The sequence below is a fragment of the Crocodylus siamensis genome, chromosome 1 (assembly GCF_052110815.1).
Source record: "Crocodylus siamensis isolate JL-2025a chromosome 1, ASM5211081v1, whole genome shotgun sequence".
NCBI lineage: Eukaryota > Metazoa > Chordata > Crocodylia > Crocodylidae > Crocodylus > Crocodylus siamensis.
In genome coordinates this window covers 232834283-232848910 of record NC_143395.1, presented here as the reverse complement: position 1 = coordinate 232848910, position 14628 = coordinate 232834283, and the positions used below count along the sequence as shown (strand labels likewise).

The window sequence follows — 14628 nt, the reverse complement described above, 5'->3', positions numbered from 1 at the left end:
AGGAGAGTGGGATGGAGTTTCATTGTCAAATTCCACAGAAAACATTAGGCAGAATGATTGAGAACAAGACCTTCTTGAAGATTTAGGTTGATTTTAATCCTCATTTCATTGTTGGTTTAGGTTTCAAAGTAGAAGCCAAAGTCTAGTGTGTGTCCTCCAGAGGCCACAGTTTAGGTAAAGGGTGTTTGACCATCCTGGGTGCATCCAGGTGAGCGCAGCTGTGTGGTATGTGGCACTGCAAACACGTCTGTAGCGCCACATACTGCACAGTCAGGTGTTCTCTGTGCTGCAAGTGTGCGCTGCCCATGTGTGTACTGCTTTGTTTTTTGGTTTTTTTCCTGTGGTTTTTTTGACCTTTGGATCAAAAAAAAGTGGAAAAAAAACCTGGAGCAGCTCATGCACAGGCAGCACGCGCTGCTGAAAACTGAGCTGGGCCACCCAGAGCAGCACTGTGATGCCAGCCAGGCTCTGCCTGGTGCAGTTGCCATGGCTGCAGCCCTGCGAGGCCCTCAGGACCTCAGGTAAGGCTGCTGGGGCCAGCACAGTGCTGGCCTCAAGTCTTCCCTACTGCCCCCAGAGTAACTTACCGTGTGCCAAAACACACGTGGCACAGGTGTTTCCTGGAAACAAGTGGCTACAGTGCAAGGTGCACTGCTGCTGCTTGTCCCTGGGGAACCAAATGTCCATGCATGTATAGATGCAGTCCGTTGGTTGAAACTGACTCCCTTCCCTGCTAATTTGAATCAAGCAGGCTAAAGTGACATTGAGAGGAATCATTAGGAAAGTTATGAGACATTGATGCCGAAGCTTTTGGTCCCATGGTTCAGATGAGTGGTAGTCAGTGTGCAGGCTGAATTGGGCCCCACATGGCCTTGGCTGGCCCTGTTTGTTGGGACTGGGCCTTGGGGCCTGGCTCCATCATCTCCCTGCCCTGAGTGCAGTAAGCAGGGCCCAAGGCTTCCCACAGGTATGGAATTTTGGTAGCAAGGGTGTGATGCCATGGGCAGGATCTAGACCATGGACTAAGGATTGAGCACTCTTGTTATAAGTAGGGACCTACCTAAATCGCTGTTTCGTGGATACTGTGAAACCTGGTGCTGCCTGTGAAATCTGTTGAAAAAACTTAATAAAAATAAGTTTTTTTTACTAAGTCTTCTCTCCCAGGCAGGCCTTGCAACCCACCTGGGAGGGGAGGGGACAATAGACCAGATGGAGTCTGCCCCTCCTCCCCCCAGGGTGTCTCTGCCAATCAGCACTGAGGGATGGTGCTGGACAAAGAGCAGCCAGTAATCAAGGTGGTGGCTGCTGCCTTGTCCCTCCTCCCCCCAAGGTCTGTCTGCCAATCATAGCTGAGGGTTGGGACTGCTGTCAAATCCCTACAAAATAGGCTCTTCCTACCAGGATGAAGCTGTGAAAATGACTTTGTCTTGCTGCAAGTTACATAGGTCCCTAGTTATAAGCCAATGCAGGTGTAGCCTCTGGACCTAATCACTAGAAAGAAGGATCAAACAAAGTAAAAATATGTAATTAAGGTAAATAGCTGACTTATGTTTCCTACTAGCTGATAAAAAAATCATGTTGAAAGCAAACCTGTGAAAGAATCTGTTGTCTTGCCTTTATTTTCTTTCCCTTTCCATCTTTTTACACTTACAAGGTTTATAAATTGAAACCGTTAGAGATTTCTGACGTCAGTTTCAGCTTTACAACGCTTGATCCGATGTAACATCATGCCAGCGAGCAAGCTGGCTATGTCGCTAATCTCCCTGGAGAACATCTATCCAAACTTCTTTGGACACTTTCTTTAAAAAAAAAGAAAAACTCCAGAAAAACGTGCAGCCAAAACTCCTGAGAAGACTCCAGCCAAGAACCTTTCAAAAAGTCCAGCAAAGTCACCTCAAAGAAGTCATTCCCAATCAATATGATTGCTATTTGCAATATAAGTACATTGATATAGCTATATTACTCATCTATAATTGATTGAGTAGAAAATTCTGGGCTATTTTTGGTGACAATAGGGTATTGGGCCTTGGTTCAGGTACCAATCCCCCATTTATAACATTGTTTCCTATGGGAAAATCGGTTCCAAGTTACAACATTTTGACTTAAAATGACCAATTGTGTTATAAGTCTGAGGATTACCTGTATTGTTTCCAAGTGCTGAATTTACCTTTGGTAGGGAAATAAGCATTTTCTAATCTATGTATTATGATCTAACACTTACTTAGCGTTACCATCCAGAGGCCACATAGAGGTGTTACGGTGCTGAAATGCTGTAAAAACATATAATAAATGAAATTTGTAGTGAAAAAGTTCACAACTGAAAATCAAATAAAATATTTCCAAAATTAATCTAATATAAGAATTGGGCATCCACAGTGAAAATCCTAATGTGTTACTGAACAATTGCAAAAGTGACAGGTTTTAAGTAGACAACTGCATCCAGGAAACCCAGTGTTCAGATTGAAGTTTGCTATATATTCCAGCATAGGAGGAATGTGCATTTTAAATATGAGGATTATTTACCATTTTATTAATTATGGAAAACTGCTTTTTCATCAAAGGATTATCAGATGTTTGTGTCCAGTGTGTTATGCTGCAGTTTAAATATTCTGCCATATCAATTTCTTTTTAAAATACATTATGTATCGGACTTGATTATCTGATGCATTGTGCATACACATTCAAGGAATAAATTGAAGGAAAGAAAAAAAGAGAAAATTTCATTTTGATAAGTACATTTGACTTTTTAAAATATGAAGTTATTAATATAGTTTTGGACCCAGGAGGCCTGTAAATTAATTTCTACACAGGCTGAATGAATACCTGTATTCACTGAACAGGTCTGAGAATGGTTGCTTAAAGTGAGGTGATAATAGTATGAATATTGACCACGTGACTAAGCATTTGGCAAAAGGAGGGATGGTGTCTTGCTATTATAATTCTGAAAGCAGAAGGCTAATCAACAAAATATTCTAATGAAAAAGCAGTGTTTCCCATTCCAACGTATCTATAGGAAGGGTTAGTACATTGTGAGCGTCCATTCTGAAATTTGATTAAGATGTGGTGGTTAACATCTCTATATTTTAAAATAAAATATACTTAAAAAATAAAAGCACAAATATTTGGTCCCTTATAGCTTTTTCATTCAGGTTGAATGATGGCTGTTTTGAGCAGTGCACTTAAATCCCTAATAGCATATTGGTACAGGGGAACATTGTACCATCTGAATTGCCAGTATTACTTCATGAACATCTGATTGTTTGTTTGTTTGTTTTTTGAAGTTCTTTTGTTCCAGTCTGACCAAGATCATAGGCAAGGTGATACAAATGCTAGTATTTCAGAAGAATAGCATTTCTTTGTGTGTCTGTGCAGCTTCAGCTTACAATGGTGCAGGTGCTAATGCAAATTTGAAATCTTTTTACTAGCGGTGTCCATTGGGGCTGTGTTTGTGCCTGTGTCCTTAGGCATTTTCACTTGAGGACAGTGGCTTCATGCATCTTCAGTTGAGGACAGAGTGACTACAAACACATTTCAGTTCCTGCTTATGCTTCAAAGGAGTGAGGTAGAACTTGGCAGTATCTGCCTGCTCCCCCATAGTGCCTTTTTATTAAATCAAACTTGTATAAGTTATTACAGTAATAAAAATAATTGGGGCAAAAATAGCTTTAAATTATTGGCAATCTCTTGGTTTTATTTTCTTTTATTATTTTCCCCCTTCCCAACTACTGTCTGTATCAGGACACCTTCCCTCATGATCACCAAGCTTAAACTCTCCAACTTGAAGCTTGTGCCCTTTTGTGTGATGTATTTACTGCATTTGCTGGCAAACAGTCACTGGTAGTGTTGTTCCTGTAACTGTGATGGTTGTCCAAGGATATAGGAGAAGCAAGTTTTCTGAAGTGAGGTAATATTTTTTTATTGGACCAACCTGTATAATTGAGAGAGCAAGAGGAAACAAGCTTTTGGGTTTTAAGTGCCCTTTATGGGGTCTGGGAAAGAAGCAATCATGGCCCAACCTAAATACAAGTTAAAATACTTGCTTTAATTTAACCTAATTAGGTTAATGAATTGATCATTTGAAAAGTGAAGTAGCCAGTTATCACTTGTGGAGCAAAGAGGAGTTAGCTGAGACAGAAATGAAAAATAAATTATATAATAAACCATAAAACAAGTGTCTCTTAAGTCCATGGTTTTTGGTAGGGCTATGAATTTCTGTTTCTAGGCCAATCATCTGAAGGTATTTTGTGGATTTTTTTTTTTCTATAGATAAGGGTTCTGAAAAGAGGTGGCGTGATGGATTTTGTGACAAGTGTTCTCTGGCTGGTGATAGGATGTTCCTGTCCTTTATCACTTTTATATAGGAGTTTATTCTGGATCATAGAATAATAGGGTTGAAAGGATCTCAGGAGGTTTTATAGTAGTTCAGCTGTGTACTCAAGGCATGATTGTTTCTGACTAAATTGTGTTAGTCAAGTGTTTGTCTTACCTGTTTTTAAATACTTTCGAGGATTAAGTTTCCACAACCTCTCTGAGCAGTCTGTTACAATGTTTAACCACCCTCATAGTCAGAAAGTTCTTCCTAATACCCAGCATGAACATCCTCTGCTGCAATTTGAGACCATTGTTCTTGGTCCTTAACTGAACAGTCTGTACCTAGTCCCCAGTGGCCACACTGGGTTTGTCTACATGTGCTCCTTACTGCGCAGTAAGGCATCACTGTCTACATATAGTCCTGCCCAGGGCAGAGGGTCGGATCTGATGATCTGTTTATGTCCCTTCTGACCCTAAGCACTATGATATGTGCTGCAATTAGGTCTCAGTAGATTAATTTACTCCGGCATAGGATAGTCGCATGAGACACAGGTACTATCTGATGGTGGAGTGAATTACTGTGCTTAAATACATGTGTAGATGTTGAGGTTGGGAGTAGTTTACTTCAGCTCAGATTGCTTTGGAGTTTATTTGGCTGCATTATTTACATATGTAGACATGCCCAGAAAGTAAAGTCTTCCATATAGGCACCCTTTTTACGATCCCTCAGGATCGTAGTGGTTGTTTGGTTACTTTCAGGGTGTTTATTGCAGTGGGTGACATATACAGTATAACCTCATAAATCTGGATACCAAAAATCTGGAATTATCAAAAATCCAGCACCACCTCCTGCTGCTCCGGGACCAGCTGCTCTCCCCCGCCCTCCTGGAAGTGGAGGGGGAAGCTTGCATGTGGCAGCTGCTACCACCATTCACCACCCTGTACCACCACTCTGCATATGGCTGCTGCTTTGGGACCGGCCACTGCTATTTCTGCCCCCCCTCCCCCGCTCTACGACTAGCCACTGTGCCAGTTTAAAACATCCAGCATTTTAACATTTCCTGCAAGTGCTTGGGCCCCAGCATGCTGGATGTATGAGGTTATACTGTATTGTATGTGGGGCTTTTGGCTGTAACCATGTTGGTCTAAGAACATAGGCAGGCAGGGTTCTTTGAGTAGATGTGATGTCTTATTAGACCAACTGAGTAGTTGGGGAAAAAAAGGTTCTTAGCAAGCTTTTGGGTGCAGTCACCCTTCTTCAGGCATAGGGAATCTGCTGTTCACTCCCTATGCCTGAAGGACGGTGACTGCACCTGAAAGCGTGCCAAGAACTTTTTTCCACCTACTCAGTTCACCTAATAAAAGATATCACATCTACTCAAAGAACTTTGCCTTCATATATTGTATGTGATGCTTATGTGCTGGATCCATGGATTTGGACAGTTTTCATATCCCCACTGCCTCTGTGATCAACACTCCCCACACCAAACCCATTGAAATATTGCATAACTATTCTGTAGATTGTTCCTGTAGCAGGTAGGATTTAGACAGGGTCGTAGTCTATCTTCTAAATACAATGATCTCTGGAAGGAATTTTAAAGCCTGGACCTTGGGAAAGTTTAATATGGGGTACTGTTAAAAGAATATTCTTGACTTTGACTGGACAGTGTTACATTCTTGCAGGGGGTGCAGGATCAATCTGCCACTTTAACCCTGGAGTGGGCAAAACGCAGCTCGCGGGCTGAATGCAGCCTGCCAGGCCATTCTATCCAGCCCACGGGGCCCCTAAAAAAAAAGTAGAAAATGAATATTTAGCTGCCCCTGGCTGCCTGTCACGCGGCCCTCGATGGCTTGCCAAAACTCAGTAAGCGGCCCTCCGCCTGAAGTAAGTGCCTGCGCTTGCTTTAACCTGTCTTCACCAGACGGATATTCTTGATAAACGACAGGGACACTCTCTCTCCTGAAATAACAAAACTGCTGCTGCTTCTGAGCTGCTCCACTTTCCTGTGAAATGTGGTTTTGTCTCTTATCTTTAGGACTCTGACTATTCTGCCTGCGGCTGAAGTTTCTTCTACAGTCTACTGTGTCTAAGTCAATATTTCTGACTTTCTTAAATTCTAGTTTGCTGTTTGTAGGGGCTGTCAGGTGGGCAGGGGTGGCTACTTACCCTAATGATTTAGTCACATTGAGTAATCCTTTGTTCTTAAATTGCGGATTAAGAGCTACAGTAGTGTCAACCCTAAATTTAAGAAAAAAACAACCCAAAAAACCCCACAGGTCATCATTTGATTTTTAAACATATATTTTCTTTATTAATTGCCTCAAGCCATTAAGATCCATATTTTCAAGCTTTTCTCTGAATTATGAAAGCTAGAATGTTTGTTTTAAAAGCAAACAAAAGCTGCAGTTTTCACATCATCCCAGGACTCTTAAGTAGCTTTGGCAGCACTGCAAAGTCACTTTTTTGTCTTTGAGATTAGCTTCACCTTTTCAGTTCCTGTATCCCTCAAACACTTGTTGCTCCTGCATTATGCCATTATACTATGTCTGCATGTAACAGAGCCAAAAGATAGAAAGGCGAATCAAAATTAATTTTTTTCCTGTCTTGCATCAGTATGGAATCCCAGACAGTTGAAATTATACTCCTGTCTACAATTACCAGGGAAACAAGACTGGCATCTTTCTACTAAGAACTAAATTTGTTTTGTTAAAAATATGGAAAACATAAGGCTTGGTTGTGCTGCTGAAAGTTTATCGTCTGAATAAACAAGAAAGGTAAAAGCAACAAGGGAAAACAGAGGCACAGAGAGAGGCAGTGACTTGTCCTAGTCTAGTTCAGGTTTTTAAGGCTAGAAGTATGGGTGTGAGAAGGTCCTTTCTCTGCTTTTCTGCCCCACATGGTTTCTTTTCCCCTTTTCTATAAGGATGGAGAATTTCCACTGAATTCAACTGAAGGAAGCACTTTAGGCTACTGTCTCAATGTATATCTGTTACCACAAGTGTCCTTAGTTTGTCCCTTTTTCAGGTTGAAATCAGGCAGTTTCTCCTGCTTCTACCTATGGCTTGCTTTAGGGCAGGTGTTATCAGCCAGGGGTACATGTACCTCTGGGGGTAATTTGAAAGGTCCCAGAAGGTACACGTGGCGGGGGGTGGCTGGGGACAGAGTGCTGCCACCCCATGCTGCTGCCTCACAGGAGGAGGGTCGGGGTGGGGCAAGAGCAGGGCCACACAGATGATGCACTGCTGCCCCTCCACTGCTCACCACACCCCCGATCTGCATCTGGCCACTTGCTACCCCCCCCCATTGGTACACTTATCAAAAAGGGGGCTGCTAGGGGTACACTTATTTAAAAGGTTTGAAAACCCCTGCTTTAGGGCATGGGTCAGCAAAATATGGCCCATGGCCTGGGCAGCTTCTAGCTGTGTGTATGCCACAACCAAAGGTGCAGTTTGCATATACCGGGTCCCAGTTCAGCTCTCCATGAGTGAAGTTGTGCCTGCACTGTAGCAAAGGAGTTGGGGCCTGGGAGAAGCAATAGTCATGTGGGCATAACTCCCAGATTTCTTGCCCAGCACAGGTGTGGAGAAAGTCCCCCTGCTGCTGACATGTCACAAGAGCCACATTGTTCTGACCTGTGGCTTTAGGACAGGGGCAGCCAACCTGCATTAGGTGTACCACTAATGGCACGTTCAGGCTTTCTGTGTACCACATAGCAGACTGTGGAGGGCGAGGCAGCACAGCAGCAGACAGGGTTGGGGAAGCAGCAAGCAGAGCAGAAGATTGAACAGGAGCACCAGGCAGGGAGCAAAAAACAGAGGAGTCAGTTGTCTTTCTGTGTCATCAAGTCTAGTCTCTTGCATCCCCCGGTCATCAGCAGCGAAATGGGGAGATTCTGATGGTAAATGATGACCTGCAGATGCAAGAGACTGGACTTGATGACACAAAGCCCCTTCTAATCCTTTCTTTCTAAATCCTTGCCTGGCTGGAGACCATGAAAATGAATATACAGGACATAGATACACAGCATATAGAACCCTGCTGCATGCAGCCTGCACTTTAGAGAAGAGTCTTCTTCCTTTCTGTACCCACTCACCTTTGCTGCTCTGATTTTTTTTTTTTAAGCAGCCTGAAATGTTCCTATAAAAGTCTGATTTCTAGTCATGTTCTTAGCACTAGGACCGTGTTCCGCTTTTGTCTTAAGACCTAAACTGTTTGACTGTGGTTTTCCAGTTTAAAAGTTATGCCTCTTAAGCTGTATTATGTTTATTAGAATTGTCAGTTATGAGACTCTAGCCATTTTTTTTATTACCTGTACATATGGGTTCGGTTCTTTTTTTTTTTTTTTTATGTGCTGTAATTTCAAAGGAGGCAGCTGGTTTTGAAGCATGTCAATTTCGCATGTCAATTTCAGAATTTTTATACTGGTGCTAAAGGTGGTGGAACAGCAACTAAACATGTGTTTGTTTGTTTTTTCTATTTGAACACTTAAAACCCTGGAAATTGTATTGGGACTTTAATTCAGATTCTGCTCTATTTAGGTTCTTATGTTGTGCCCATCACCAGAATATCCTAGTGCGAATGTTTTTTAACATCACAGTTTAAAATGAATCTAAAATTTTTTTTTCTTCAACAGGAAGAAGAGAATTTATCCAAAGATTAAAACTTGAAGCAACGCTGAATGTACATGATGGCTGTGTAAGTAATTTCTTGAATCTCAGTTTTAAATACTTTGAAAATGTAACAAACTTAAATGTGCCTAAATTGAAAAATCAAATTAAATAATTTTACAGCCAAAGTGAAAACCTCTACTAGCTAAGAGCTGCATCCAGGTTCTCATCTTCTGTTTCCTATAAAGTTTCTAAACAGTACTACCAAAACCCGTGAAACTGAGCAAGGAGACATTTATTTCATTCCTTTGGCAGTGAGTTAAGCTGTCACACGGGGGGGAAAAAAGACTCTTGTAACATGGTTTGGAACAGGAAAACAAGGGAAGAGGTCATCACATATAACTTAAAAAAATTCTCTTTACTTTTCCAATATCTAGCTGCTAAGTTCTTCTGTACTCAAGTCTCACAGCCACAGTGCTGTTGGATTCATCAGCTCCAGCTTCTGACAACAGTGTCAGAATACAGGCAGCAGCAAGTCTGTTTTCCTCACTCTGCACAGGGTTACTTAAGCTCTAAGTTTAGTTAGATGCACTTGATTGCCCTATGACTTAGCAGATTCTATGGCTTAGTGACATGGTGGCAGACTTGTCTGTTGCAGAAAGGATTCTGTCTTGCCCAGCCTGTCAGTGGAGCAGAAATTCAGGCTTATTAATACATGTATCTCTTTCTATTCTTCTGCAAGAGCTTTTGAAAGTACAGGATTGTTGTAAAGTCTGTTATGAAAAAACTACTGTGTAAATGCATGAGTTTAATTTGGTGTCTTGCATAAATCAAAAACAAATTCAAAGTCAGTTACCATGGCAACTGTAATGGTTTCCTCCTGCGTTATTATAGACTTCAATCTTGTGTCTATTAGACTATAAGCAGACAGTACATTTGTCATGGTACTGGTTGTGCTGCTCCTTGTTCCATGATGGAGAAGTCACAGGATTTGCATGTCCACACGTCACCCTTCAGAACAGGTTTAAAGAGAAGCTGAATGTACTGCTGCTCTTCCATCAGCATGTGGTCTGAATGAGCACAAAAACTAACAAACCTAGTGCTGGTTGAGTGTCTCTTGGTTCCCAGAACTCTGCCAGTGTTGGATAAAGCTCCCATTGGTTGTTCAGATTGTGTGTGGGTGGTGAAATTTGTGTGGGTGAGATTTTGCTGCATGTGATTCACTGCACAGCTCTGGCCCCTCATCACTTGCCTGAATTTACCTTACATATATGCTGCCTACCAACACTGATCATGACCTGGACCTTCTACCACCATTGGCTGCTATGGATCCTAGGGTAATCGTAACCTTAAAGACCTTACTGGCTTAGAGTCATGAACTCATGAGGCAAGGTGATGTTGGTGGGCCCTGATGGCTACTTTTACTGGTGCCAAGAATGATGAAACAGTACTTTTGGAGAAGAATCTCATGCTCACTGCCACAAAATGGAGGGTCTGTTGCTATATCCGCACACCAGTCTGCAACAGCAACTGCTGCCCTAAAGATCTTTTGGCCCCAAGTCATCACGTTGTGACCAGGCAGACTGGGGAGTTTCTCCAAATTTCTCAGTGGCATTTCTGGACTAGGGAAATAAATAGCAACTAGTGGCACTGGGTCATCATAGCCACTTGTCATGATGAGCAATTGTCTCATAAACTTCTGCTTATGCTTCATGGAGAACTGTGCGGAGCTTGCCTCATGCATACAGCAGCGGCCAACAGTGATGAGGGGTTACCCTAAATCATGAAGAAGCTCATTGTCATCTTTGTATGGTAGCATGTGGTCCACAGCAAACCATTTTGGCGTGGCCAAATTGATGACTAGAGGCAGTGGGAGGTGTGTCCCACAATCCAGCAGGTGATGGCTCTATGCATCATATGCTTTGTTGATACATGGGATGTTGTGCAGAATTTTACCAGCCTGGTGTTCCCTACCTGCGTTGGGGCCATCAATAGCAAACACATGGCTATCCTTCCCCTTGTGTACTGTGGCTGGGAATCCATTAATCAGAAGGGCTACTTCTTGATTATATTTCAGGGTGTTCACTGCAGCTGGTTCACATGTATAAAGGCCAGCTGGTTAGGCAAGGTGCACAACGCCAGGGTATTTAGGGTCTCTCTCCCCCCTAAATAAATGGAGAGGGGAGAGCGTTTTGCCTTAGTCTGTGTGATATCCCAGTGGAGGAGTGATTGAGGACCCTGCCTATTCGCTGAACCCCTGGCTGATGAAGCTGTTCACTGGAGCCCGACATGCCTGGAAGGAACTGTTCAGCTCCAGGCTTAGCAGGATGGCTGTGAAATGTCTTGAGGCTCACTAGAGGTACCTGAGGACACACATGGATTCTACTGAGAGCAGCATACCTCAGTGTGTGGTTTCTGTATCCATGTTTCACAGCATCTTTGAGACTAAACCCAAGCCTCTGCCCCTGTTGTTGGAGATGGAGTGGCCCCTGGTCCTGCTGATGCCATGCCAGTAAATTCTCAAACAGATGCCTGTCAATCCCTACTTTGTGTTCTCGACATGGTGGCTGGCCACTTTGCAGACTCTGGACGAAGGGTGGTGAATCATACAAAGTGTTTAATCAGGTTAATTGCTTCTGTCAACTAAACTCCACTAGTCCTGGGCCCTCAGCTGCCAGGACTATGGGGCCAGGCACCTAGGTCCACAGTCTCCTGCCACGAAGCAGAGCCCAGTTCTCCCTGCTTGCTGCAGGCTCAGGTTTTGGGGGTTGTAGCTCCCTGCCACTGTGCACACTCCTGGGTGGTGGGCACCAGTGCCTCTCAGATCTGTGCTCAGGGTGTGGGTGGTTGTGGGCACTTGCCCCGCTGCTCTCCCCCAGGGCCTCCGACCTGGTACTGCAGGAAACACTGGGGCCATGCAGGGCAGCTCATTGCTGCTGCAAGCTCCATGCTGCCCTAGTAACGTCCCCCCTGCATGCTCAACAGCAGCAGTGAGGGACACAACTCTGTGCTGCTGCTGCTGCTGCTGCATGCGCAGTGGATGCCTCACTAGGACAGCATGGAGTTCACAATGGCAAGCAGCTTCTCCCATGTTCCTTGCAGTGCTGCATCACATGTGCTGGCCTGTGGTGGTCTTGTAGGAGGGCAACAGGGTGGGAACCTGCAGCCCACACCCACGCCACCCTGTGCACAAATCTCAGGGAGTACTGGTCCCCCTTCTTCCTCTGGGACTGCATGCAGCAGCAGGGAGCTGGGCCCACCTGCTCCATCCTGGATGAACTGCTCACAGGCCTGTCCTACTCCATGCTGGGGCCCTGCAGCTGTGCATTGCAGCCCTGGGCCCAAAGCCCCAGACCTGCCCAACTCCCTTCCTCTCTTCCAAAAGGGGCCTCAATGCCCTCTTCCCCCCCACTTTCCTATTGGAACTGCTCTTTAGGCTGCATGGCAACTTGAGGCCCCCATGGAGAAGGAGGGAGTGGGGCTGGGGCTGGGGCTGCCCAGCAAGGGCATTGAATACAACCCTGGGAGTGGGGCGGAGCTGCAGGTGGCTCATCCAATGGAGTGGCTCCCTGTCACTGCACGTACCCCCAGGTGAGGCATGGGGGCATGTGCCCCTCAGATTTGCATCTGGAGCGAGGGTGGGCTGCCCCGCTGCGGGCTCAGGGCCAGGAGCTATGCTGGCCTCTTCTTGGAAGGGGTCTGGGCTGGGGCTACACTTAGGGTGAGGCGGGGTGGTCAGCGGTGCCGGGAGGGAGAGATATGGGGAATTTTGGGGTGGCTATAGTTCACTCTAGCTGCTGCCCCCACCTGCTCCGAGTGCAGCTCCAGCCCAGCCCCTTTGCCAGGAAGAAGCTGGTGCAGCTGCTGGCCCCAAGCCCACAGTGGGCAGCCTGCCTTCACCCCATGCACAAAAGGGGGGGGCACATGCCCCCCATGTCTTCCATGGGGGTAGGCACAGTGGCAGGGAGCCACCCCCCACCCTCTGTTCCCCGGATGAGCTGTCTGTGACTTTGCCCCACTCCCAGTGGGCTTGCGTTCTCTGACCTGGCTGGGCACCTCTTGGCCCACTCCCTTCCTCACTGTGGGGGCCTTGAAATTAATAATTGGCCATTGGTATTGGCCAAGAAAAATTTTATTGGTGCGCCCCTAGTTTCTAGGTTAACTGTCTGCCAATAAATCACAAAGGCTGCAGAGAAGCAGCCACTGAATTGCTGAAAATGCATGGAATGAGAACGCAAAGAGAGCAAGCATCCTCCCTCCTACACACACTCCTGCCTTGATGAGATCTGCAGACTACTGCTGTGAAGCAATCACAGCCATACCAGCTGTATGTCATGTGTTGAAGGATTCTTTTAGGAGTGGGGGAATATGAAGTTGGACCTGCAACACAATGATAGCTAAAGACCCTGCAGTTACCATTAAACACGTGCCTCACAAAAACACTAATTGATTCCACTAATTGTCCCCTTCCCCTGCACTGGGGCCGTTTAACACCTCCTACTTCCACATTGAACGTGGGTTGCTAGCCAGGCCAGGATGGACTGGGAGTCACTGATCTGACTCAGCTCTGGGTTGCTGTGCTGGCCTGGGAGGGCTGCATGTCCTTAACCACAGTTGCATTGGAGCCCATGTTGCACTCTAGCAGTGGCGTGGTCTGCTGTGTCCACCATATTTCTGGACCTGACTGTGAAGATGTAGAAGTTCCTTGTAGTGGCTACACATGACCTGGCACACGCCTGATGTGGTTGCTATCCTGTGTCTTCACAAACTGCTTGTTCAATGCCTGTGCCTTGCACTTTGGCACTAACTCCTGTCATGTTCATGACCCCAGGCTGTCATTTCCTTTGTGATCTTCTGATAGACTATATTGTTTTAGTGACTTGCCTGGAGTACCTGCTGATTTTTTTTGATCTCGCGTCAGATGGCAGAGAGATCAGCTACCTCTTCCTTGATCCAGTTGCTGCCACACTTGTTGATCTGAGGGGCTAAGATGAAGGAAGTGTTTCTTACATGAAGGTTATTTTTCAGTTGTTTTTAACTTATCAAGCCACCCACAGTTTGGTCTGAATTTTTTTAAGTCTGATCTCTTCCTCAGGTTAATTCTTCTCTGTTCTCCCATCCCTCCCCAATTTTTCAACAGTGTTTTGGGCATTTTCACTTATAAAAAAGTGGTGTGAAGGTAAAAGGCAACTTTTGCCATTTGTATAAAAATGTTGTATTAATTTTTAACAGCAGCCAAGTGAGAGGGGTGGGAGATTGCATTTTAGCAATGATGATTTCTAAGCTGGATGAATGCCTAGGGAGAATACATTTTTAATTTTCAGTGTTAGGCTTTTAAAAAGTATATTTTCCATGTACTCTTAAGTGATCAGAAACTTTTTTCTGTGACACTTCCGCAGTTTTTTATTGTTACTTTGCATCTGTATATTATTTGAGAAGATACTAGTCCTGAAGATAGCCTTCAAAATTGTGACTCATTTCATATGATGCTTAAAAAAATGAGTTGCAGTCAGCATACATCTTTTGTGGGGCACAGCTTTTTATTTCATGCCTTGTAAATAGTTCCACATGTAGGAATTTTCTTGGCATCTTCATTTAAAAAAAGAAGAGGAAATCTCATGTATAAAAAAATTAAGATCAAAGTGAAGCAGTAAAAAAAATCAGAAAATGGCCAAGTTTTTAATTATGTAAGCATGCTATTCTTTTTAC

The 14628-nt window shown here is 44.4% G+C and overlaps 1 protein-coding gene across 6 annotated transcripts in view; it reads left to right on the top strand.

Annotated features, from left to right (window-relative positions):
• The window catches only part of DCAF6 (DDB1 and CUL4 associated factor 6), a 142424-nt gene that overhangs the window by 17950 nt on the left and 109846 nt on the right, over positions 1-14628 (top strand). For all 6 annotated transcript variants that reach the window (XM_090058962.1, XM_090058952.1, XM_090058935.1 and 3 more), the window contains exon 2: positions 8946-9007. In XM_090058962.1, the coding sequence (XP_089915088.1) occupies positions 8946-9007 (62 nt within the window). The remainder of the gene's footprint in view (positions 1-8945; positions 9008-14628) is intronic.